This window comes from Brachionichthys hirsutus, chromosome 3 (genome assembly GCF_040956055.1).
Source record: "Brachionichthys hirsutus isolate HB-005 chromosome 3, CSIRO-AGI_Bhir_v1, whole genome shotgun sequence".
NCBI lineage: Eukaryota > Metazoa > Chordata > Actinopteri > Lophiiformes > Brachionichthyidae > Brachionichthys > Brachionichthys hirsutus.
In genome coordinates, this window is record NC_090899.1 from 529,832 (window position 1) to 553,459 (window position 23,628).

The 23,628-nt window shown below is 54.7% G+C and overlaps 4 protein-coding genes across 4 annotated transcripts in view; 3 read left to right on the forward strand and 1 right to left on the reverse strand.

Annotated features, from left to right (window-relative positions):
• The first annotated feature begins 1,914 nt into the window (after nucleotides 1–1,914).
• Nucleotides 1,915–6,284, forward strand: rhbg (Rh family B glycoprotein). The gene is made up of 10 exons (XM_068759482.1): nucleotides 1,915–2,092; nucleotides 3,816–4,002; nucleotides 4,068–4,218; nucleotides 4,306–4,453; nucleotides 4,712–4,878; nucleotides 4,989–5,126; nucleotides 5,278–5,411; nucleotides 5,656–5,777; nucleotides 5,849–5,922; nucleotides 6,154–6,284. Exons 1-10 carry the CDS (start codon nucleotides 1,915–1,917, stop codon nucleotides 6,241–6,243), a joined length of 1,389 nt encoding a protein of 462 aa, XP_068615583.1. The 3' UTR covers nucleotides 6,244–6,284.
• On the reverse strand, nucleotides 6,252–8,805 carry LOC137913566 (fucolectin-5-like). The gene is made up of 5 exons (XM_068757212.1): nucleotides 8,745–8,805; nucleotides 8,377–8,659; nucleotides 8,091–8,245; nucleotides 7,468–7,747; nucleotides 6,252–7,075 (listed from the first exon to the last, which is right to left on the reverse strand). Exons 1-5 carry the CDS (start codon nucleotides 8,803–8,805, stop codon nucleotides 6,925–6,927), a joined length of 930 nt encoding a protein of 309 aa, XP_068613313.1. The 3' UTR covers nucleotides 6,252–6,924.
• Nucleotides 8,806–10,416: 1,611 nt separating this feature from the next.
• On the forward strand, nucleotides 10,417–18,887 carry LOC137917842 (SWI/SNF complex subunit SMARCC1-like). Its single transcript, XM_068760579.1, is given in 28 exon segments — nucleotides 10,417–10,639; nucleotides 11,817–11,936; nucleotides 12,020–12,105; nucleotides 12,193–12,274; nucleotides 12,396–12,488; nucleotides 12,581–12,626; nucleotides 12,629–12,649; nucleotides 12,750–12,819; nucleotides 12,929–13,004; nucleotides 13,127–13,252; nucleotides 13,773–13,891; nucleotides 13,972–14,102; nucleotides 14,303–14,362; nucleotides 14,453–14,490; nucleotides 14,570–14,691; nucleotides 14,799–14,870; nucleotides 14,952–15,065; nucleotides 15,239–15,392; nucleotides 15,471–15,581; nucleotides 15,657–15,716; nucleotides 15,792–16,050; nucleotides 16,125–16,286; nucleotides 17,021–17,076; nucleotides 17,164–17,323; nucleotides 17,398–17,576; nucleotides 17,664–17,798; nucleotides 18,321–18,684; nucleotides 18,796–18,887. Coding segments are annotated over 28 exon segments (3,294 nt in total). The 5' UTR covers nucleotides 10,417–10,453.
• A 3,308-nt stretch (nucleotides 18,888–22,195) lies between these two features.
• The window catches only part of LOC137913577 (chondroitin sulfate proteoglycan 5-like), a 20,032-nt gene continuing 18,599 nt past the window's right edge, over nucleotides 22,196–23,628 (forward strand). Inside the window, exon 1 of the mRNA XM_068757224.1 lies at nucleotides 22,196–23,355. Coding sequence (XP_068613325.1) covers nucleotides 23,259–23,355 — 97 coding nt within the window. The 5' untranslated portion in view covers nucleotides 22,196–23,258. The remainder of the gene's footprint in view (nucleotides 23,356–23,628) is intronic.

Genomic DNA, 23,628 nt, shown 5'->3' on the forward strand with positions numbered 1-23,628 from the left:
CGGGCACCTTTGTTGTCTTTATCTGTCTCTCACATGCTAGGAATCTAAACAGACACCTGGATCTGACCTTTCACAATGAAGACGGTTTGAATTCCTTTCCACCGTGCAGCAGAAACAAGCGTGAGATTATCTGAGATGGGGGGGGGGGGGCATATAACCTTCATCTGAAAAAGAAAACACCTGATTTTAAGGAAGATAAATCCACTTAAAGTCACAGCGACAGGTCTGATGATGTCACGGTTCTGTGACCCCGCGGGCTGAGAGCTGATTGGCTGCTCAGATAATGAGATGCGTTCTATAAATCTGCTCTGCCTGCAGGGCTCTCACTCACCTGTGAGCTTGATGAACAGCTCACAGGTGAGTTGTCTTCCTGAGGCGTTGTTGTCACACACCTGTGTAGCACAACAGATAAGCCCCTCCCCCTTTGGCCTGGAGCGACTTTCTACAAACTGAGTATTACTGGAAGGGGAAAAGTTCAAGTCCCCACAGGAGCGTGGAGCACGGTGAGATCTCCTCCCCCCCATACGGGGCCTGCATGGCGTCTGTGAAATGAGCGTGCCCCCCCCCCCACGGTGCAGCGGAGGGGCGTGTCCTAAACGCTATCTCTGTTGCACAACAGGCCGGATTGGTCTCGTCTTTATCTCCTGTTGTCTGCAGCCATTGATGCCCTCCCTCCTCTGATTGGGCGATTGTGTTATCAGCGGGGCGAGGGAGCCGAGCGACAAGAAGCCCCCCCCCCCCACGAGACCGGGCTTGTTGCCATGCGTCCAAAAATGTGACAACGACTGATGAGTGAGAACAAGAAGATACCTGCACACGGGCCTGCAGGTAGGAGTTCCCGTAACAACCTTTATTACATCGTTATAAACGCAGAAGAGCGTCTTCCAGAGCTCTGAGGGAAAGGGAGGAGAGCAGCAGCCGGCGAGCTCTTATCTCTGCAGAGCTCACAACAACATTCCTGCCGCTTCATTCACACGGACACAGGTGTGAATGCTGCGGCTGGTCACACCTGACGGCAGGAGAAGGGAGTGAACCTCACCTGCAAAGATTCTGGGTGAAGGGTGAAGGTTCCAGACCCCACAGGTAGACATTCTGGATGGTTCCAGACCCACAGGTAGAGATTCTGGATGGTTCCAGACCCACAGGTAGACATTCTGGATGGTTCCAGACCCACAGGTAGAGATTCTGGATGGTTCCAGACCCACAGGTAGAGATTCTGGATGGTTCCAGACCCACAGGTAGAGATTCTGGATGGTTCCAGACCCACAGGTAGAGATTCTGGATGGTTCCAGACCCACAGGTAGACATTCTGGATGGTTCCAGACCCACAGGTAGACATTCTGGATGGTTCCAGACCCACAGGTAGAGATTCTGGATGGTTCCAGACCCAGAGGTAGACATTCTGGATGGTTCCAGACCCACAGGTAGAGATTCTGGATGGTTCCAGACCCACAGGTAGACATTCTGGATGGTTCCAGACCCCACAGGTAGACATTCTGGATGGTTCCAGACTGGACCGGTCCTGAGCGTGGCGTGTTTCCGTTGAGGTCACAGTAACCGTATCTCTATCCCGTTAAAAAGGAGGAGCTTAAGGAATAGAAGAATTTTAAAAGTCCATAAAATATTGTGACATTATTTCGGCAAAGTGACCTCCAGACGAGGTACTGGGGGGCGGGATTAAAAAATGCATTATGAGTGGAGGAGGCCGAGCTGGTGGGCGTGACCCAGCAGAGTAAAACACGCATGACGGATCGGCTCATGTCTGTCAGCCTCCCGTCCTCTCACACACGCACACACACACACACACACACACACACCCGGTCCTGAGTGTGTGTGGGGCAGTGGGTCGAACGTGCTCTGCTGGATCTTTAACCCCTTTCCTTCTCCTGCTCCTTGTCCCGCCGGGAGGAGAGCATGACGGACGCCGCCACCAGCATGAAGACGAAGCTCCCGATCGCCTGCTTCGTCCTGGAGATCGTCCTCATCATCCTCTTCGGCACGCTGGTGCAGTACGACGCTGAGACGGACGCTAGGGCGTGGCACAACAAGACCCACTTCGACTTCGAGAACGACTTCTACTACCGATACCCAAGTGAGTGTCCTGTAACGGGGTCAGAGGTTACCCCGAGAAACGAGACGGTAAACGCTGCAACAAGATATTCACACCCAGAGAAAAAAAAGTTTCACTTTTGTGGGGGTTGTTATTTTCCTTCTGCCTTTTTAAAGTTAAAATGGAATGCATTTACAGAACAAATATTTTACTGAGGGTTTAGTTCAGGATCCAGATCAGAGTCTTTAGAAGTTTGACTCCAATCTGGTCTCAGATCAGTCTGGATCGCCACATCCAGACTCTGACGTGTGCTGGATCTGGTGGTGATGTCATCGCGTTGTTTTCATCCAATCGCTGCCGATATAACCCGCTCCGTGAAATAAAGATAGCATCATAAAGAGTCCTCTAAAACATTCTGGATCCAGACCATGATCCGGATCACGACCAGAACCTGAAGCATTGGCCCCCGGGCTGTTTCAGGTGAAGAAGTAAAACGTTCGGCTGATTTTGTTGTTGCATTAATAAATGTTTCATGGGACGCTCTCGTTGTTCTGTTGGGAAGTTCTGCAGAGGATTGATTATTCATGTCTGCCCACTCATCTCTTCAAAGTAAGACTTTAATCTTAGCTGTCACGAGCAAGTGGGAACAAGTCACGTGGGCGTGTCCCTCCCAGGTGTGGGCTTGTGTCTCCAGGTAGAGCTGAGACTTTAAATCGCTGCTCTACCTCTACTCACCTGCAGGGTTTGAAACAGGTGATTTATTTATGTGAATATAAATGAATAATAAATATGCTCATAAATGATCTATGTAAAGAGGTCACGAAGGTCAACAGGACGTCGCCTTTCTTTGCTATGCACGCTGCTTAAGTGCTCTTGAGCAAATTCCTGTCAACTCCGGGCAGCTGAACCTGGTCTCTGTGCCTGACGGTGACCTCTGACCTCTGACACAGGACAGCATGCATGTCTGTCATATTAAAAGTTGAAGCGTTCAAGTGTCACAAACGCTGAAGGTTAGCGTCTGTGCTAACATGATGCTAACATGCTAAGCTAAAACAAGGATGGATGCTAGTCTGCGAATGTGAACATGATGACCTCGAATGATCAAAAACGCTGTTGGGATCTACGAACTGTAAAATGTTCACAATGAAAATGAGTAGAAAACAAGAATTTATCTTAAATATCTGAAAGACGCCAGCAGAATCCAGCTTTCCTGGATGATGTCCAAATGTATCTGGGACACTGGCGACACCTCCGTCGAGTCATGCCGATGGTTGGTCGCCATGGTAACAACAGCCATAGCACAAAAACGAAGCGCTAGAAAGCAGCGATTACAAGACAAGTTGAGTTCATTATTTGGCTTCTAGAAATCTTGAAATGAAATGAAAAGTCTTTTTTGGCAGCTTTACTTCAAAATTTTGTCACATGATGAAGGTTTAAATATTCGATCAACTCCACATACAGCGTGCACATTATGTGATTAGAAAGAAACGGGTTAATAAACGGGTTGGTTGGATACAAATCTGGAGTCAGATAGATTTTTAAAATCAAAGGGATTGGTTTGACTCCACTGATCTCTCACATAGAGTGGAGAGTCGTCTGCATAGAGGATTAAATCTGAACCAAAAGCTGCGCTGACATCCAGACGTGAAAACAATATATAAGGACATAAAGAAAAAGGTAAATGCGCTGTCGGCTAAATCCGGCAGTGTCCGGTCCATTTCGCCGCTCCGTGATGAAACGCGCCGCTGTTTCCTCCCGCCTGCAGGTTTCCAGGATGTGCACGTTATGATCTTCATCGGTTTCGGCTTCCTCATGACCTTCCTGCAGCGCTACGGCTTCAGCAGCGTGGGCTTCAACTTCCTCATCGCGGCCTTCGCCCTGCAGTGGGCCACGCTGATGCAGGGCTTCTTCCACGGAATGCATGGAGGCAAGATCCACATCGGGGTGGAGAGGTAGGTGTGAGGGGGGGGGGGGGGGCTGCAAACACAATGCGCTTATTCACTTCTGCTTCCTTCAGCATGATCAACGCTGATTTCTGCACGGGGTCGGTGCTCATCTCGTTTGGAGCCGTTCTGGGTAAAACCAGTCCCGTCCAGCTGCTGGTCATGGCGATGTTCGAGGTCACGCTGTTCGCCGTCAACGAGTTCATCCTGCTGACGGTCCTGGGGGTGGGTCTCTGAGACGGTGCACGAGGACGATGTGTGTGTGTGTGTGTGTGTGTGCGTTTTCATAACTGGGTCGTGTTTGGCTTTCAGGCCCGGGACGCTGGAGGATCCATGACCATCCACACGTTCGGGGCCTACTTTGGGCTCATGGTGACCCGGATGCTGTACCGCCCCAACCTGAACAAGAGCAACCACAAGAACTGCTCGGTGTACCACTCCGACCTGTTCGCTATGATCGGTAAGCTCCTCCCACAGATGCAGCTTTGTGGCCAATGAAAATACTCAGACATTCTTATCAAGATGCATCTCCAAGATTCAAAAATGTTAAAATTGTATTCATACTTTTGTGAGGAATTGTTTTTTATTTGTTCCTTCCACATGCTGGAAGTTATTTGTGTGGAGTAAATAAAGTGAAACCAAAACCTGGACTGGACAGGAAGTGCAAAGAAAAGACAAGGAAACGAGATGATAAAATAAAACATCATCTCCTCCCCAGGTACGCTCTACCTGTGGATGTTCTGGCCCAGCTTCAACTCGGCCGTCACGGCCCACGGAGACGACCAGCACCGCACCGCCCTCAACACCTACTACTCCCTGGCGGCCTGCACCCTGTCCACCTACGCCATGTCGGCCCTCACGGCGCACGACGGCAAGCTGGATATGGTGAGGGCGCTAGCTTAGCGTTAGCATCGTGATGATGATGATGACATCACGGCGATGATTGTTTACTTGCACGTGTTTTAGCACGTATATTATCAAACGCTCCTCTTTAGGTCCACATCCAAAACGCCGCCCTGGCCGGGGGAGTCGCCGCGGGGACGGCGGGGGAGATGATGCTGACGCCGTTCGGCTCCATGGTCGTCGGCTTCCTGGCCGGAATCATCTCCGTCCTCGGCTTCAAGTATCTCTCCGTAAGGATCCAGGGACCGCCGAGGCGGTTCTGTTTGACATTTGGATCCTGGTCTAACTTGGGTCCCGGATACAAAAACGTCTGGATCTTCCCCTGTTCTTACACTGGAGGCTTTAGAACATTTAGGCTCCTCCTTCTTTACCTCCTTTCAGCCCGTCTTGGAGGAGAAACTGAAGATCCAGGACACCTGCGGGGTTCACAACCTGCACGGCATGCCGGGCGTTCTGGGCGCCGTCGTGGGCGCGGTGACCGCTTCCCTGGCGACGGTAGAAATCTACGGAGAGGGGTAAACATGGCGTTTGTGTTGCTGTGGACAGACACCTGAGGGGGGAGGACAGGGGGGCGGGGGGGGCTCGTCCTGAATCTCCACATTCTTCTTTTGAATGAGATTACCTGCGAGGGTTCGGCTGCTGGGCTGCGATTGGTCGGAGGTTGTCCTCCTGATGTCCTCCTGATGTCCTCCTGTTGTCCTCCTGTTGTCCTCCTGATGTCCTCCTGATGTCCTCCTGTTGTCCTCCTGTGTCTTTCAGCCTGAGAGACGTGTTTCCTGATGTGGCCAGCGGTAGAGTCGATGCGTCCCACCAGGGCGGCATTCAGGCCGCCTCCCTCGCCGTCACCCTCGGAGTCGCCCTGGTGGGCGGGCTCATAGTCGGTGGGTGACACGCCCTCCTCGGCTGTTGTCTGTTGTGTGTCTTGTTGACGGACGGTCCGGTTCCCTTCCAGGTCTGGTCCTGAAGCTGCCCGTCTTCGGCGCTCCTTCGGACGCCGCCTGCTTTGAGGACAACGTCTACTGGGAGGTCAGTCTGGAATGGAGGTTTGACCTCACTTCACTAGATGGCGCTGTCACAGATGTGGAGGCAACCCTCCGGCGGACTTCCTGTCTGTCCACAAGTAGACAGAGACAGATAAAACTGGAGAGTAAATTCTGTCTCCATCTCAACAACGGATGGAGACAATTGGAGACACGTGAATGTAGTGAAAGGAGACGGACGGAGGACATCATCAGTTGTCTCGCCTCTTCCTCTCAGGTACCCGGGGACGACCTGATCACCGATGGACAGCTGACCGCCGTGAGGACAGAGGAGACGGAGAAGCTGAGCGGCCCGGAGACACAGTGAGACTTCAGCACCCGACGTGTACGCCTTTCAGACTGCAGGAACGTTCCTGTTTGTCCACTAGAGGGCGGCGTTGAGCCGCAGCAGCGTCACAGGCCTGTCGATGATGATGATGATGATGATGATGCGTGCATCTGATGAAAGCTGTGGTCTAAATGTCCCCTGAACCAGACCAAGACAGTCTCCACTTGAACCAAAGACAGAGGCTCCGCCCCGCCTCGCATTTAAAAGCTTTTATTTTCTTTGTTTTACGTGCAGTAATATTTTTTTTATTATCTCCTAAAACTTTAGGGTGGGGATTTCTTCTGACTTAATTTCATATTAGACTGTGGGATTAGTTTGAATAGAAATAGTTATATCGTACTTTAAATACATTTTACTGTTACTATTAAATAAAAAGCTGAAATGTGTGTTTGATGCCGGGCTGCGTTTTATTTTGACGGGGTGTGAAACCGGATCTAATCATCATTGATTGATTATCATCGTAGGACTCGGTACCATCCGTTTAGAACCGGTCCAGTAGTTTCTGTAAAGCCCAAAGATAACTAAATTAAGCAGCAACAACTCAATCTTTAAAATGATTTTGTCAGAAAGCGATATAGCGACAGGATGCTAAAGGTTTAGCATTCTAAAAGACAGCAGCAGCAGCAGCGCTTCATGTCCGCAGGTCAAAGGTCAGCAGCTCTAGTCCAGGACGGAGCCGAACACCTCCACCTCACACAGGGACAGGAACTCTTCTCTGTCCGGGATGACGACGTTAACGTAGCGGCCGTCCGTCCCGTTGCACCGGAATTCAGAGACGGCCCCCGCGGCGACATTCTGGATCACGCCGCACCTGAGACAGGAAGCAGAAATCAGGCCGTGACCCCGAGGAAAGGTTGGGCTGTCCTCCTTTACGAGGAACGAGAGAGTCAGGAGAACCAAATTAATAAAAGAATAAAGGATTCTGTGCAGGAAATGCAAAACACAGGAGTGTAGAACAAAATATTTAACCGTCATGAATATATGAACAATAATGATAGTGTTGGTTTCTACTAGCTCATGGTAGCTTTTTACTCATTTAAGAAACATAAAGGAATATATTGATTAATCTAATGTCATGTTTGTTTACCACAGTTTCTGTATTGTATTAATCTAAAGTAGAAAATAAATCCTGTTAAACATCACAACCAAGAAACACGGATTAAAAACAGATTAAATAAATTAACTACGTTACACAGAACCTACCTGGGGTTGTCGTTGCCGTTGTTTTCCAGGGAATCTCCGATCCGGATCTCGGCTCCCTGCAGGCGTTCCGGGTTAGCGTCCGCGATGGTGACGGTGACGGAGAAAACTTTATGCGTTTTGCGCAGGTCCAGCCTCCACCAGGGGTTGATGTCGTTGTTGGTGTGGCTGCAGGAGCCGGCTTCCCAACTGCTGTCGGGATTCCCGTCGATGGCGCTGTGCGCGAATCCGTAGGAGAACAACGACGACTGGGAGGCCTTTCCCTGGAGCGCCAGATTCTCTCCTGGAAGAGCGTCACCACGTTTCAGCTCATCGCAGGATCTAATAAATGTTAGAGGCTCCTCCTGACAGAGGATGCACATCCTGCGACAATAACGTCTCAAAGTTGCCTCAAATAAAGAAATAATAGAAACACTGCAAAGTACGGAGACTCTAAAGACGTCCCAGTGAGACGGACGCGAAGGACGTGGACGATAGCCGCTTCGTACTCCGACACGAAGCCGAGTGCCGCTGATATCTCTGAAGGCAACGAGCCTTTGGCTGCGTCCTCTGACCCTGACCCTGACCCTGACCCTGACCCACCGCTGCCTCCCCCTGTGGGTTCATGCAGCAGCTCGGCTCCTCACCGGTCGGCGCTCGGTATCCGTAGACCTCCACCTCGCAGATCGAGAGGATCCTCTTTGAACCGGCGAGAGACAGAGTCACGTGCCGTCCCTCCACCCGCTCCGTGAAATTCTCGAAATGCGTCGATCCCAACCCGATTGTTGGGATCGTGGCGACCCTGAGAGAGAGAGATTGAAACCAAGATGTGAATTTCTTCCTCCTGATATGGACACGAGAAACGCGGCGGCCAGGCGGAGGGTCTGCAGGACACGACTCTGAAAGGGACGGCTGGAGACGCGTCGGACTGACTTGGCGTTTTGCAAGCCGTTGCTTTCCTTGGAGTTGCCGACGTAGATCTGCAGCCGGTCCAGCCGGTCCCCGCAGCAGTCCCCTCGGTTGGTGACGCTCACGGAGGTGACCACGTAGGCGTCCAGCAGGTCCACCCTCCACCAGGGGTCCCTCATCTCAGAGGAGACGGCGCAGGATCCCGACAGGAAGTTACCGTTGCGGTTTCCGTCGATGGCGTTGTAGGCGTATCCGAGGGAGTGCTCGGATTTTGAGAGCGTCGCTTTCCCCCTCAACGCCACGTTCGCTGCGGACAGAGACGGGCACGCACCTGCACCAGGTGAGGATGACGATGATGATGATGATGTCACGCCTGCTCTGGTCATACTCACGATAAGTCACAGCCGAGCTCGTCTCCAGGAGGAGCGGCACAAGCAGAACGGCGAGCGCCATGTTCCTGTGTGAGACGCGTTGACATGACTTCCTGTTATCCGCCATCGTGGAAAACCCCGACTCGGCAGATTCGCTCCCGGAGCCCGATGAGTCGGCGGAGGAGAAGAGCATCCGGACCGCCCTCCGTCCTCTTTATAAGCATCTCTTCCCTCCTTCGTGCTGCCGTTGAGCCAATCAGAAACCAGATCACGTTCATCTTCCACGCCGTCCAATCACGGCACGCCGGTCCTCTGCCCGGCACGCGTTTCCCCCTACTGGTGAACGAAGGTTCAGAGTTCATCCCAGTTAATGTCAAGAGGTCCCCCCCAAAGACCGGAATGTGAACCAACGAAATAAAGCAACTCCTGCAGTGATTCAGAGGCAGCCCGGGAATGTGAATAATTTAATAAGTAACGCAGGAAACCGCCCGGATCAGCGGCGAGAGTAAAACGATGCCAAGATTTAACATAGAAGGGTCAAAGGGATACTCAACAACGAGTACTTCTACTTCTGGTATTTCAGGAAGTTCTTGCTGCTACTTCCTGTTTGTGAGCGTCGCGTGATGTCACTGGACGACCTTCGTGACCTCTGCGAGCTCAACAAAAAAGTGGACTGAAGGATTAAAGCGATCAGAAATCAAAGTTCTAATCGGTCGGATCGGTTCAGACGAGCAGGGATGAGTCCGATGCTCGCGGTGCCCTCGCCCAACGAGGAGCAGCGATCAGGACGAACCCGTTCAAGGTCGGACCGACCGGATCCAGATCAACGGGACAATTCAGGACTCTCTGCCGGTCCGGATTTCATCTCACCCGGACGGAACCTCTGATCCCGACGGATCCAGGTTCCGGCCCTTCGCTGTAAAATCCTCAACCTTGATTGTATCTTTGACGGTTTCCTTGCAGAAGTTCCCGAACATGCAGAAAAGGCGTCAAAAAAAACAACAAGTCGGCGTCGATGCTGAAAACGCTGAGTCGCTGATTTATTTGTTGCACAACGTACGAACTTCAGCGTTTTACGGAAGCGACGCGTCCCGGGTCGTCCGGGTCGTCCCGGGTCGCGCGTCAACAGTTCAGACGCTCGGACGCTTCTACTTTTGTCGTTCATCGCTGGCAAATGAAGGATTGTGCGAATTTTGTCGATGTCCTTGTTGATTTTTTGTTTCATTTAGAAAATAACAGATTCATGAAATGAATAATAAATGAATGATGATGATGATGTTTACGTCCATCCCGATACACTGAAGGTTCCGGTGACCCCTCCGGTGATGCCCGAGGTCACGGCACACCTGGGGAAGAAACGACACCGTCGGATGAAAGACAGATGTCGGGCTTTCTTTTCCAATCCCTGGGATTGTTGCTCCAGCTTCTAGTCGAGACAAAATTATTTTGACAAAAAAATCATTTGCAGAGATAAACATAAATGTATGTTGAAATTATAAAAACTACTAAAGCAGTATTTAAGGAAGTTTCATTGCATGTTCTGTTTCTATCGACGCTGCCGAGGTCAAGAACTCAAGGACAGCCTCCATTTCCCATAAGCGCTATTACAACGTAAGTCTCGCGAGAGTTGAAATGTATCTCTCACTTCGCGACTGCGCAATATCATTCGGAGATTCACACGGTGAGAGACGCCGCGGAGGAGAAAGACGACGCAGCGAACAAAACGCACAATGGCGACGGCGGCGACAACGGCAGGCGGAGCGGGTTCTGGCGGAGCGGCCGCCGGGCCGGCCGGCAGCGGCACCGCGGTGGGGCGGAAGAAGGACGGCGGCCCTTCCGCTAAATTCTGGGAAAGTTCCGAGACGATATCCCAGTTCGAGGCGGTGCGGCTGTGGATAGGAAAGCACTACAAGAAGGTGAGCTAGCGGCGCGGGGCTCCGCGTCCCGCGTCCCGCGTCCCGCTGCGATCTCTGCTAGCTTCCGCGGCTAGAGAACGGCTAGTACTACACTGTAGGGTCAAGGGTCAAAATGCGAGGTATGTGTTCTAAGTAGCTGTTGCGTGTTCATGCTAACGCGAAGCATTCGTTCATTAGCTCGGTTTACAGGAACGAGGCAGTTTGTCATTTCGCTAGCCCGAAGTTAGCTAGCTAACCGGACGCGAGAAGTAACCGTAAAAACACGTCCACCGGGAAACGTTGACCACCGAGCGGCGAAGCGGCTTCTGCGTGGTTGCTACGCTTATTGTCGGGCTTGATCGAGTCGTAGTCGCGATGAAATTCACTTTATTAGCACCGTCAGGCCCGACATGCTAAGAGGCTGCAGTCCGACAGCGAATCGTTTGAACCCGGCCAAGTGGGACCGGACTCGGATCTGATCGTCTCTGAAGTTAAACGTCAGTCGGGGAATCATCACCGCATCGTCGCATGGCTCACTTTATTGTAGTTCGGAAGAGAAAGCGGGATTGACTTTTGTCAACACACCGTAGCTAGCTAGCTAGCTAGCTGGCTAGCTAGCAGGCACCGCTAGCCTAACAAAGAATGGCCCCTCTGCGTCCTCTCGTTCGAACTCTGACAAGCTTCAGGCGGTTATTATGAAGGAACGGGACGCCGGTTAACTTCACTGAACGTGTGGATAAAAGTACTAGAGAGCGGAAATGACGTTTAGGAGATGAAGTCATTTTAAACACTTTGACACCAGAATGTAAACGTTTGTTTACGCGCGGCCTGGAAATGGGTCTCCGTCCATTCCCATCGTCTTTGTTCTGAACGGACCCGATCCTGATTCGGGGTTCGGTGTTTTTCCTTTGAGGCGACGCACCTGCCGCAGTTTAGTTTATTTACATGCCAGGTAGAGGATGGTGAGGTGGAGGACATCATCAATGATGACATCATCCGTCTTTCTTTACATCAGTAAAAGCAGAAATGATTTGTGCGAGAGAAATGTCATCCCTTCACAGTTCAAGCCGCTCGTAGGGCGGAGGAGAACCCCCCCCCCCCCCCCCCCCCCCCCCCCGGTTCCCGTTGGATCAGGTGTCCTTTCGGTTCCTTGGCGTCTTTCCTTGGTGAACGTTCTTTGGTCTCCGTTTGGTTCCAGTACGTCCAGAATGACTCCCCCTCCAGTAAATCCTTGGCCGGTTTGGTGGTCCAGCTGCTGCAGTTCCAGGAGGATGCTTTTGGACGCAGGGTGAACAATCCTGCTCTGACCAAGCTGCCCGTAAGCACGCCGTTTACGCACGCCGTTTACGCACGCCGGAGCGTGGGGGAACACATTATTAACATCTTTGCTGTTTTATTCAGGCAAAGTGTTTCCTGGATTTCAAGGCTGGGGGTGCTCTCTCTCACATCTTGGGGTCGGTCTATAAGTTTAAGAGCGAGCAGGGCTGGTGAGTTGATGCGTTTCACACACGTAGATGTGAGTAATCGTGGTTTAGTGGGATTAAACATCGGTGTGCTCTTTGACTTCCTGTCAGGCGCAGATTTGACCTGCAGAACCCTTCCAGGATGGACCGAAATGTGGAAATGTTCCTAAATGTGGAGAAGAACTTGGTCCAGGTATGATCTGGACCCCCCGCCGAGCCGGCGGTGCTGCAGAACTCGTGTTTATTTAAATAAACCACGAATGCAAAAGGGGCTGAAACGTTTGACGGCAACTCGGATGCTTCTGTGCTTCTAGAATAACTGCTTGAGCCGGCCCACTGTGTTCCTGTCGCCAGACATCGAGCAGAAACAGGCCAGTAAGCTTAAAGACGTCATCAAGAGGCACCAGGTGAGCCCGGAGCCCGCCCCGGACCCCCGAACCCCCGCCGCCCAGAACCCCGATGCCAGGGGAAGGATTAACTCTCGCTGCTTCCTCTCCAGGGCTCCATCACTGACGACAAGTCAAAGTCCACCCACCACATTTACCCAGTCCACCGGCGCAAGACGAGGGTAGGCCAGAACCGTCCGGTGGATCGGTACCTCCAGAACCGTCCGATGGGTCGGTACCTCCAGCCGTCTGCATGACGAGGGACGTGTGTTTGTGTTTCAGAGGAGTGGCTTCGTCCCGTCATGAGGAAAGACAAGCAGGTGTTGGTGCACTGGGGTCTGTCCCCGGACAGGTGGGGCGAGGGACATCCGATCCTCTGTCCTCCGACCAGTAGGACAGGGCGGTGCCTGTTTACGTCCAGCTGGATGTCAAACCATCCCAAACTCACCTCTGTTTTTCAGCTATGACACCTGGGTGTCGGCCAGCGAGGTGGACGGAGACGTCGAGGACCCGCCCGGCACCGACCGACCCTGGAAGGTGAGCGAGACCAAACTGGACTCGTGTCGCGTGAGATCTTTGTCTTGAGAGACGAGGACGTCCGTCCGACGGAACCCGACAGACGTCCTCTTGAGTCGGAGACTCCGCCGTGTCCCCCTTAGGTCCACGCCAAGTGGGTCTCGGACACGGATGCCTTCAACGAGTGGATGAATGAGGAAGACTACGAGGTGGACGAGAACAAGAAGCCGGTCAGCTTCCGCCAGAGGGTCTTCCCCAAGGAGGAGGAGGTGTGTGTTCGGTACGACGGCGAACGCACACGCCGGGCCGATGGCTGGCTCGTGTCGAAGCGTGCGCTTCCTGCCGCCGGGTTTCCGTGTCGTCCCGCGTCCCGCGTCGTGTGTTTGTTGTCGTCTTTCGTTTGCGTCTGGTTTGTCTTTCGCGCATCTCTTCCAAACCTTTCCTCGCTCTTTGTCTCCTAAAGTATTTCAGGGTTTCTGTCCTAAAACATTTAAAACGCATTCGCCTCGTTTAGAAGCTGCAACGTTAAAGCAGACGCGAGTCTAAGCTAACGGCGTGCTAATCAGAGCAGCAACGGGTGATCGGTAGGGTCGTTGCCGCAGCGACAGGAACCCTGGTCGTCTCCTCCACCACCACCTCCACCCCCCCCCCCCCCCCCCCCCCCGTCCTCCTCCTCCCACTGCTTCCCCTCCTTGTGTGTGCAACCGTTCCATCCTCTCATCCTGCTGCTGTTTCTCTCATCCTCCATCCCTCGCTCCCTGCGCTGCCTGCCGGCGTTTATCTGATCAGTCTTCCCGTACGCCCGATCGCAAGGAGCGCAAGGCCAACTCCGCCAGCAAGAAGAGGAGGCGCTCGCCCTCGCCGCCCAGCACGCCCGCCGAGTCCCGCAAGAAGGGGGGAAAGAAGGGGTAAGGGCGTCCTGAGCAACCAGGGGGGGGGGGGGCTCCCCTCTACAAGTCATTCTTACTGATGAACGACTTTCCTTCAGGAACCCGGGGCTCCACTGGAAGCGACGCGGCCACAGGGGTGAGGAGGAGGACACAGAGGAGGACATCACCAAGGACATGGACGACTCCTCGGCGGGCGCCAGCATCGAAGAGGGCGGCATGGCCAAAAACGGTGCGTCCCGCGATCGGAGCGAGGCCGTTAAAACTCCACGTGAATGGAGCTTCGTCTCCGCTGCCCTCAAACACCCAGGTCCCATCGGGGGTGTCCCAGTTTGATCAAAGGTCCCCCGTCCCCGCGGCCCTCTGCTTCTTTCCAGCTATTTTTAGCCGTGTTCTTTTTTATATATCTTTGTCTCTTTTCTTCCATGACAGCAAATTCAAAGAAAGACAGTGAGAACACGCCAGTGAAAGGAGGAAATGTGGCCGACCTGGGTGCGAACCTTTAAATGAACCGCTTTGCTTCTGTGCGTGTTTGGAGATATCGTCCGGAGTGACCGTCCGTCTGTCTGTCTTGTTTCCCAGATGACATGGAGAACGACTCCGTGCTCTCCGGCGGAAAGGTAAGACCTCCGGGAAGTAGCCGTTAGCGCTGCCTCCTTTCGCTGCCCTCCTCATCGTCACCGCTCTGTCCTGCCGCAGGACGACGAGGAGCAGGGCAAAGCTGAAATCAACCGGCTGATGGACGCCGGCGAGGACAACGTGACGGAGCAGACGCACCACATCATCATCCCCAGCTACAGCGCCTGGTTCGACTACAACTGGTAGCCGCAACCGAAGCAACGCCGTAGCTGCAGCCTTTAGCATTTTAAGTCTAGGGATCATAAATCGTGGTGAAACCAAAACGGAATCCTCCTTCCCTTCTTGTTAGCATCCATGAGATTGAGAGGAGAGCCCTGCCGGAGTTCTTCAACGGGAAGAACAAGTCCAAAACCCCCGAGATGTGAGAGCACTTCAGCCGCCTGGCGCCCTTTAGCTGCTGCTCATGCTAACGTGCTCGCCGCTTGTCTCCGTGCGCTAACAGATACCTGGCCTACCGGAACTTCATGATCGATACGTACCGGCTGAACCCTCAGGAGTACCTCACCTCCACCTCCTGTCGCCGGAACCTGACGGGGGACGTCTGCGCCATCATGAGGTGAGACCGGTCCCCGGGCTGGACGGCGCTGCAGATCAAAGCTAATCGCTATCGTATCGCATCCGGAACTATTATTTGTCCACGTCCTTCAAATAAATCTGCCGTCCGTGCTAACGCTACGTAGCGGTGCTGGACCCGTGGGCTCACAGCCGAGGCTCCCTGGTCTTCTGCAGGGTTCACGCCTTCCTGGAGCAGTGGGGTTTGGTGAACTACCAGGTGGACGCCGACAGTCGGCCGCTGCCCATGGGCCCCCCCCCCACTCCCCACTTCACCGTTCTGGCTGACACTCCGTCTGGTCTGATGCCGCTGAACCATCGCCCCCCGCCGGTAGGGCCGGATCCCGTCTGCTTCGGAGCGATGGCGGCTGGATTCGTTGTCTGACCGGGATCCGTTTCGTCCCTCCAGATTCCCCCGCCGCAGCAAATGCCCGTCTTCCCGGACAAGGGCAAAGACAAGTCCATCGACTTGCAGAACTTCGGCCTTCGCACCGATTTCTACGGCAGGAAACCCCCCAAGGTGAGCGCGCGGCACCCCGCTAGCTTCCTACGTCGTACTCCTCTCTCTTTGATCTTAAAATGGCTTTCCCTTCAGGCTAAAGCTGTTAGCTCCACCAGGGACTGGACGGAGCAGGAGACGCTGCTGCTGCTGGAGGTGAGTCGCCGGACGGGAGGTGAGGTCGCTCCTCGGCGCCTTTCATCAGCAGATCTCTCCTCCCGCTGCTTCCAGGCTCTGGAGATGTTCAAAGACGACTGGAACAAGGTGTCGGAGCACATCGGCTCGCGCACCCAGGACGAGTGCATCCTGCACTTCCTGCGGCTCCCCATCGAGGATCCGTACCTGGAGAGCACCGAGGCCTGCCTGGGCCCTCTGGCCTACCAGCCCATCCCCTTCAGCCAGTCTGGAAACCCCGTGATGAGCACGGTGGCCTTCCTGGCCTCGGTCGTGGACCCCCGAGTGGCGTCCGCGGCCGCCAGAGCAGCTCTCGGTGAGAACCGGCGGACTGGAGAGCAAATACGATGCCTTTCCGTTTAAATGCTACGCTCAACGTTCTCCCCGCAGAGGAGTTCTCCCGTGTGCGTGAGGAGGTGCCCGCCGAGTTGGTGGAGGCGCACGTGAAGAAGGTGCAGGAGGCGGCCAGGAGCACGGGAAAGGTGGACCCCGCCTACGGGCTGGAGAGCAGCGGCATCGCCGGCACCGCCCCCGAGGAGCCCGAAAAGACCGGTGAGCAGCCCCTTAGAGGCCCGGGACCGGCGAGGCTCGCTGAAGTTCTGCCGGTTATCGTCGGTTCAGGTCACGTCTCATCCAGAGGCTTCTTCATTTTCGATACTTCCACTCCTGTTGGATCAGGAAACAAAGAAGGGACCGAAACCACCAAGGCAATCAGCCCCCCCCCCCCCCAGGGGTATTAGTGTTTCCTGTATGAATGCTAATCGTTCTGAACATCTTCGAGAGTGACCTCGATGTCCCGATGCCTGTAAAAGCCCCCCCCCCCGCTTGGGTCCTGGTTTTTACCCAGGCGTCGTCCACCTGAACCACTAGGGGGCAGCAGAACGCACGCTTTTGGGAGCGCTCGTGCAGATTTCTTTTCTCAGGGAACGAGCGATGGGTGACATCATCACGCCATCCTTAACTGGGTCATGTGTTTGTCTCTCTGTCTCTCTCTCTCTCTCTCTCTCTCTCACTTGTACTTGATTTATTGCCCCCTAGACTCACAGTTGCAGTCGATTCAGTGCCCCGCCCCGCCCAAAGCGCTCAACCGACACACGCATCGCACAATCAATATTCAAGCACCCACCGTGCACACACACACGCACACACACACACACGCACTCCTTCCCTCTCTGATCCAGAACGGAAGGCGTGCTTCTTTATTCTAGACGAGGAGTTTCTGGAACCATCCTGATCGGGTTCAGGTTCTTGGATGTTCTAATCTCTCTCCCATGTTTCACCTGCAGAACCTTCAGAGGCAGAGAAGATGGACACGGACTCGGACTCCCAGCAGGCCGACAAGGTGTTCCAGTCGTCCCTCCTTTAGGCCCGACGTCGACCTTCATGCCGACCTTCATGCCGACCTTCATGTCTGCCCCTGATCCTCCAGGCGGAGCTGAAAGACGAGGCGGAGAAGCCCAGCGAGTCTGCGGAGAAGAGCGCCGACAAGACGGAGGCCGCCGACAAGGTGAAGAAGGAGGGGGCGGAGGCGTCGGAGCGCGAGGAGGAGAGCGAGGAGGGCGGCGAGGAGGCCAAGATGGCTCCAGCAGGTAACGCTGAGGCGGCGGATTCTCATTGGCTGCGAGTCCGGCCCGTAAAAGGAATGTTTCTCTGTCCCCGTCAGACAAGGACAAGGAGGACGCCACGGACACGTCTCCCTCGGAGCACGAGAAGGACAAGGAGGAGAAACCGGCTTCGGAGGAGGGAGAGGAGAAGAGGAAGAAGCTGGAGCACGACATCGAGGAGGGGAACATCGCCACGGCGGCGGCGGCTGCCCTGGCGTCCGCTGCCACCAAGGCCAAGGCGAGGAACCGCAGACTCCTCCCCCAGCGAGGTCGGCTCCTGACCCGCTGGCGGGCTCCTGACGTTTCCTCTCTCCCGAACGCTCAGCACCTGGCGGCGGTGGAGGAGAGGAAGATCAAGTCTCTGGTGGCGCTGCTGGTGGAGACGCAGATGAAGAAGCTGGAGATCAAGCTGAGGCACTTTGAGGAGCTGGAGACCATCATGGACCGGGAGAAGGAGGCGGTGAGTGGAGGGGGCGTGGCTGCACCGGGAGGAGGGGGCGTGGCTGCACCGGGAGAAGGAGGCGGTGAGTGGGGGGGGCGTGGCTGCACCGGGAGAAGGAGGCGGTGAGTGGAGGGGGCGTGGCTGCACCGGGAGGAGGAGGCGGTGAGTGGGGGGGGCGTGGCTGCACCGGGAGGAGGAGGCGGTGAGTGGGGGGGGCGTGGCTGGACCGGGAGAAGGAGGCGGTGAGTGGAGGGGGCGTGGCTGCACCGGGAGGAGGGGGCGTGGCTGGACCGGGAGGAGGAGGCGGTGAGTGGAGGGGGCGTGGCTCTGATGCCGTTTCGTTGGTCTGGAGCCCCGGCTGTGAAGGGGGCGTGGCTGTGAAGGGGGCGTGGCTCTGATGGCGTTTCGTTGGTCTGGAGCCCCGGCTGTGAAGGGGGCGTGGCTCTGATGGCGTTTCATTGGTCTGGGGCCCCGGCTGTGAAGGGGGCGTGGCCGTGAAGGGGGCGTGGCTCTGATGGCGTTTCCTTGGTCTCCCTGCAGCTGGAGCTCCAGCGGCAGCAGCTGCTGACGGAGCGTCAGGCGTTCCACATGGAGCAGCTGAAGTACGCCGAGATGAAGGCGAGGCAGCAGATGGAGCAGCAGGCCGCCGCCGCCGCCCAGGCTCAAGGGCTCGGGCAGGGCCACGCCCCTGGATCCGGGCTGCCTCCCCCCGGCATGCATCCCGGAGGCCACCAGCCACACCACGGTGGAGCCATGCACCCCGGCTACCCCCCGATGGGGCACCACCACCCAGGACCTCTGGGACCCGGGCGCATGATGCCCGGCCCGCCCTCCGCCGGCCCCCCTCCTGGTGGGATGCCCCCCATGATGCCCCCACGCCACCCTGGAGCCCCCAACGGCATGTGTGAGTGCAAAAGCCTGTAAATCATCTGATACGGGTCCTGTTAGATTTGAGTCTGGACCCCCCCCCAAGGAGTCTCACCTCCTGCTCTGACTCCTCTTCTCCTCCTTCCAGACCCTGGACCACTCCCTGCACAGCCTGAGGGGGTGCCTCCAGTTCCTGTGGGTCCTCCTGTGCCCCCCAGCGCTCGAGTGCCTGACAACTAAGACCCCCCCCCCCACACACACACACACACACACACACAAAAAACTCTCTGAACCTCCGTCTGCTTTTTGATGTCTTTTGCTACTTGCTCGTTACACCGCCCCCCCCCCCACCAAAACAAAAATCCCAAAAGTAGAAGCAACATAATTAACGGACACACACACGGACACACACACACACGGACGGACGCGCACACACACACACACACACACACTTCCTCTCAGGGCACAGCGGCCGGCGTCGTTTAGTAATTAACACTGGAGAGAACGACTCAGAGCTCCTCCCCTCTCTCCTCTGATGCTGTTTTAATCGACACTGTAGCTCCTCCCACCCCTCTGAAGGCAGCGTCTCTTCTCCGACACTAGAGGGAGCTGGCGAGACCAGGGGGCCTGCTCTCGCCCTCGTATCTACCTCTCGCTCCTCTTTCAACGATACACTGTCGTTCCGTGTGTGCGTGCTCTCGGCGGCGCTCGATGGCGCTCGATGGCGCTCGATGGCGTTCGATGGCGCTCGATGGCGCTCCATGGCGTTCGATGGCGTTCGATGGCGTTCGATGGCGCTCCATGGCGTTCGATGGCGTTCGATGGCGTTCGATGGCGTTCGATGGCGCTCCATGGCGTTCGATGGCGTTCGATGGCGTTCGATGGCGTTCGATGGCGCTCGATGGCGTTCGATGGCGTTCGATGGCGTTCGATGGCGTTCGATGGCGCTCCATGGCGCTCGATGGCGCTCCCCTCTCCATCCAGACGTTTGCATCGCTGCAGGAGTAAACTCTGTTTGTTAGGGACTATTTTTAGCAGCGGATTAACAAACATTTGGTACTCTGGAGTGTTTCAGAAGGACGGTCGGAGGGATCGAGTCAGAGCTGCCGTTGCCCCGGGCAACAGTGTTCAGAAAAATATAAGAACTGAGATTTTAATGACATAAGAGGAAGGAAAACACGCACGCACACACACACTGAGGGTTAGCCTGTAACGCACACGCACACACACACACGCTGAGGGTTAGCCTGTAACGCACACACACACACACACTGAGGGTTAGCCTGTAACGCACGCACACACACACACACACTGAGGGTTAGCCTGTAACGCACGCACACACACACACACACACACACTGAGGGTTAGCCTGTAACGCACGCACACACACACACTGAGGGTTAGCCTGTAACGCACGCACACACACACACACACACACTGAGGGTTAGCCTGTAACGCACGCACACACACACACACTTTACCCAGAAAGAGAGGGCGTGCCGCGCCTCCTTGGTGCTTTAAGGGGCCGAGCCCGTAGCGGATAAGCCCCGCCCCTTCCGTTGCTTTCGTCCCGCCTCCCTAACCGTCGCCCCCGTTTGAAACTTCTGTGGTCAGCACACTGAAACACCTCTCAGCCAATGAGACGGCGTCAGACGGTCATGTGATAACAAAGGGCGCCGCCACTGGAACGACTCGCCGCCCGTTTCCAGCGTTTAAAGACAATAATCTGTCCTATTGATTTTCTCTGATCGTGATTGGGTTCAGCCCATAAAAGGATCGTTTTGCCAACGGCGTGGGAAACGAGCGGCTTCCTGTTTCCTGTTGACCCGGGGCTCAGCTGAGCAGCAGATTGGTTCACCACGCCATCGATAGATTAGCGATTGGTTTGTGCCTGCGGTTTAGAAGCAGAACCTCAAAACGGGCCTTTCATGTTTCCGAGCTCCTCCTCCTCCTCCGCTAGCGCTGTTAGCATCTCTGCTACCTCTTGTAGAAATCTTCCTCCTGCTACCTCTCTGCTCGCCCCTTCGCTACCTCTGGAGTCCGCTTCTTCCTGCTTGGTCCCCGCCCACATGACTGCTGCCCCCCCCCCACAGACACACATTCGCTCGTTCAGAGCCCCCTCCCCACTCAGCCCCTCACGTATTACCCACTTTCTTGTGTTAATGTATTTTTCGGAGACGTTTTGTGTCGATGGGCGTCGTCTCTGGTCTGGACGTTTTGTAGCATTTTATTTTGTATGGGTCTGTCGGTACCGGGACCGAGACGCTGTCCAATAAACGGTTTTGTATTACCTGGATGTCCCGGTTCTTTTTGAATCTGACTAGAAAAGCACAGACCTCCCCCAAGCAGCTCGCTCCCCTAATCTAAATTTTTACATCCAGTTGTAATTCTAACCAGCGTGGCGGTCTGGAAACGACTCGTCTCTCTCGCTCTCGTTTTTCAGGATTATCACATCTAAAGGATATCTTTGCTGCTTTCTTGTTTCCATAGTTACAGGTAGAATTTCAGCTCCTTCCGCCGGCGCCGATGAACAGAGTTGAACCTACAAAACAAACTAATTCTATTTACAGATTAACAAAAGTGTTGAAACATGAATCGACGCTTTCGGACGCTGTACGACGTTCCCCGGATTAACGGGGGATTAGCGGTGAAGACGGCCGTTCCTCCGTTTCCCGCGTCTCCCGGGGGAGAGGTGGGATTACCGGTTTGCTTCCCGCTGCCTTTGTGTTCGGATTAGAGATGTTTCGACAACATCTGCGTGTGACGTGGAAACGACCGTCGCCGTGACGTCACGGGATTATCGCCATATTCTGCGCGCGTGACTCCTTACGTGGGCGTGTCCTCAGACTTCTGGCATCCCGTTTGTGTTTATAGAGATTAAAAACACTTGATGTAATAGTAATAATAAATATTACGGACATGGAGCCGATACATGAAGCGGCGTTTATTCCATTTAGATTACTTTAGCCCTAAAAACATGGACTCTTTAAAACCTAATCCCGTCTAATCTGGCATTGGGGGGGGGTGTCCGTCCAGCAGATTGACCATCGGGGTGTTATTGAGAAGGGAGGAGGCCGTTATATATTAGAGAGGGGGGGGGGTCCCTTTTGTCCCTTCTTATTTACCGCTTTATTCTGATTGGTGGCGTTGATGGGGGTGTGGCCTCTGTCTGGTTTGTAAACAATAGCATGACAACACGCTAAGCTACATATGGTAAAGCCACCTCAGCACGGCAGAGCAGAGAATGATGGCGCGCACACACACACGCACGCACGCACGCACACGCACGCACGTACACGCACACGCCTCCGGTTGCCCAGCGCCTCTCTCCCTTTATGTTTTGTTTTGTGTGGAAGAATGCCCGCCACCCCCACCACCATTTATTGCCCCCGGGCCCTTGGGCATTCATCAACATGTGCATCCCCCCGTTTACCCCACCAACCCCCCCATCTCTCCCATGCCCCCCCCCCATGAAACAAAGCTGGTTGTTTTGACAGCATCAAACACACACTTATTTATTATTTTACATAATCTGACTGCTTCATCCTCTCTAACACGCACACGCACACGCACACACACGCACACGCGCGCACACACACACACAAAGTGACAAAGGGAAGTTAATCTGCAGCAGAAGAGGCCGATTTCCCGCGGGGAGAAAAAGAGTGTCTATTGAGGTTCAACACTTTTAGCTGAATAGAAACTAGAATAAAGGCTGGGAAGCAGAGGGAGGAGGAGGAAAAGTTGGGAAGAGGTGGGAACGCTGGGAAAAAGTGAGGGAAGGAAGGAGAGGAAGAGAATCGAGTGAGGAAACAGAACCTAAAGATTTAAAAGTTGTATTTATTTAGATGAGTGGGAATAAGGTAAAGATGGGAAAATATGGGACAAATGAAGATTAAGATTAAAGGAGGAGACAAAAGCAGAGTCCAGGAAAACATCTTTGGAAAAGTGAAAGGAAAATAGGAAACATTCAGGAATCAGGAGCGAGTCATTCTTTATGTTCCTGAATGTGGGAAAAGTAGGAAAACACATCCTGGAAGGTGAATAAATTACATTTCAGACTGCTGGAAGGACAAACTGAACATGAAAGGAAAGGTTGAAGCGACGGGATCAAAGGGGAAACGAACGGAACTGGAAAAAATTAGGAGGAAAGAGAATTGGAAGTGGGAAAAGGTTTTCGGTGAGGGAGGGGGAGTAAGGGGGGGGGGGCGTCATCAATAGCCCCCTTCACCCCTCCCCAGACGCTGCGACGCGCGCCGCGCTCCGTTTGTTTCCGCGCTCAGAAGAGCCCGAAGCGCCGATCCGTTCCGAAGCAAACGAAGCCGAGCCGAACCACGGCGCGCGTCTGCGCCCCTGAACGCACCACGGCGCGCGTCTGCGCCCCTGAACGCACCGCACCCCCCGCCGCCGCTGCGTGGTAATGGAGCCGTAACCCGCCTCAGTGTGTTTAAACAGCCGAGGATGGAGGATTTGCGCGCGGAGGCTGGAGTCTAGAACGCGAACCCACCAGACCCACCGAACCGGATTACTTTTGTTTAAACCGGATTCCCCGAAGCCGGTCGTCGCAGGAATCTCCTCCACTTCTCCGGTCTTCTGTCACGCGCCGCGAGGATGCACGTGAAGGAGGCGCGCGTTTCCACGGGACGCTGGAGACTCACGCTGCTGGCGTGCGTCGTGGCGCTGCACCTGATCCCGCTGCGTGTGCACGGTAAGAAGCTGCAGCGGCTCCTCCGTGGGTCTGCGTGGACGCGCTCCCACGCACGGGGCGCACGGAGAGGAGGTCAGCGAGGCTCGGGGTGCGGGTGGACCGGCACCGGCACCGGCACCGGCGGAGCCGTTAATGGGATGAGATGAAAAAGTGTTTGTTTGTTTGAGGCGGCTCTGATTGATGTCGCGTGAAAATGTAAAATCAATGAAGGAGAACGAAACGCATCGATGAGAGAAACGTTCAAATGAAACCAATAAATACAATCGATCTGAT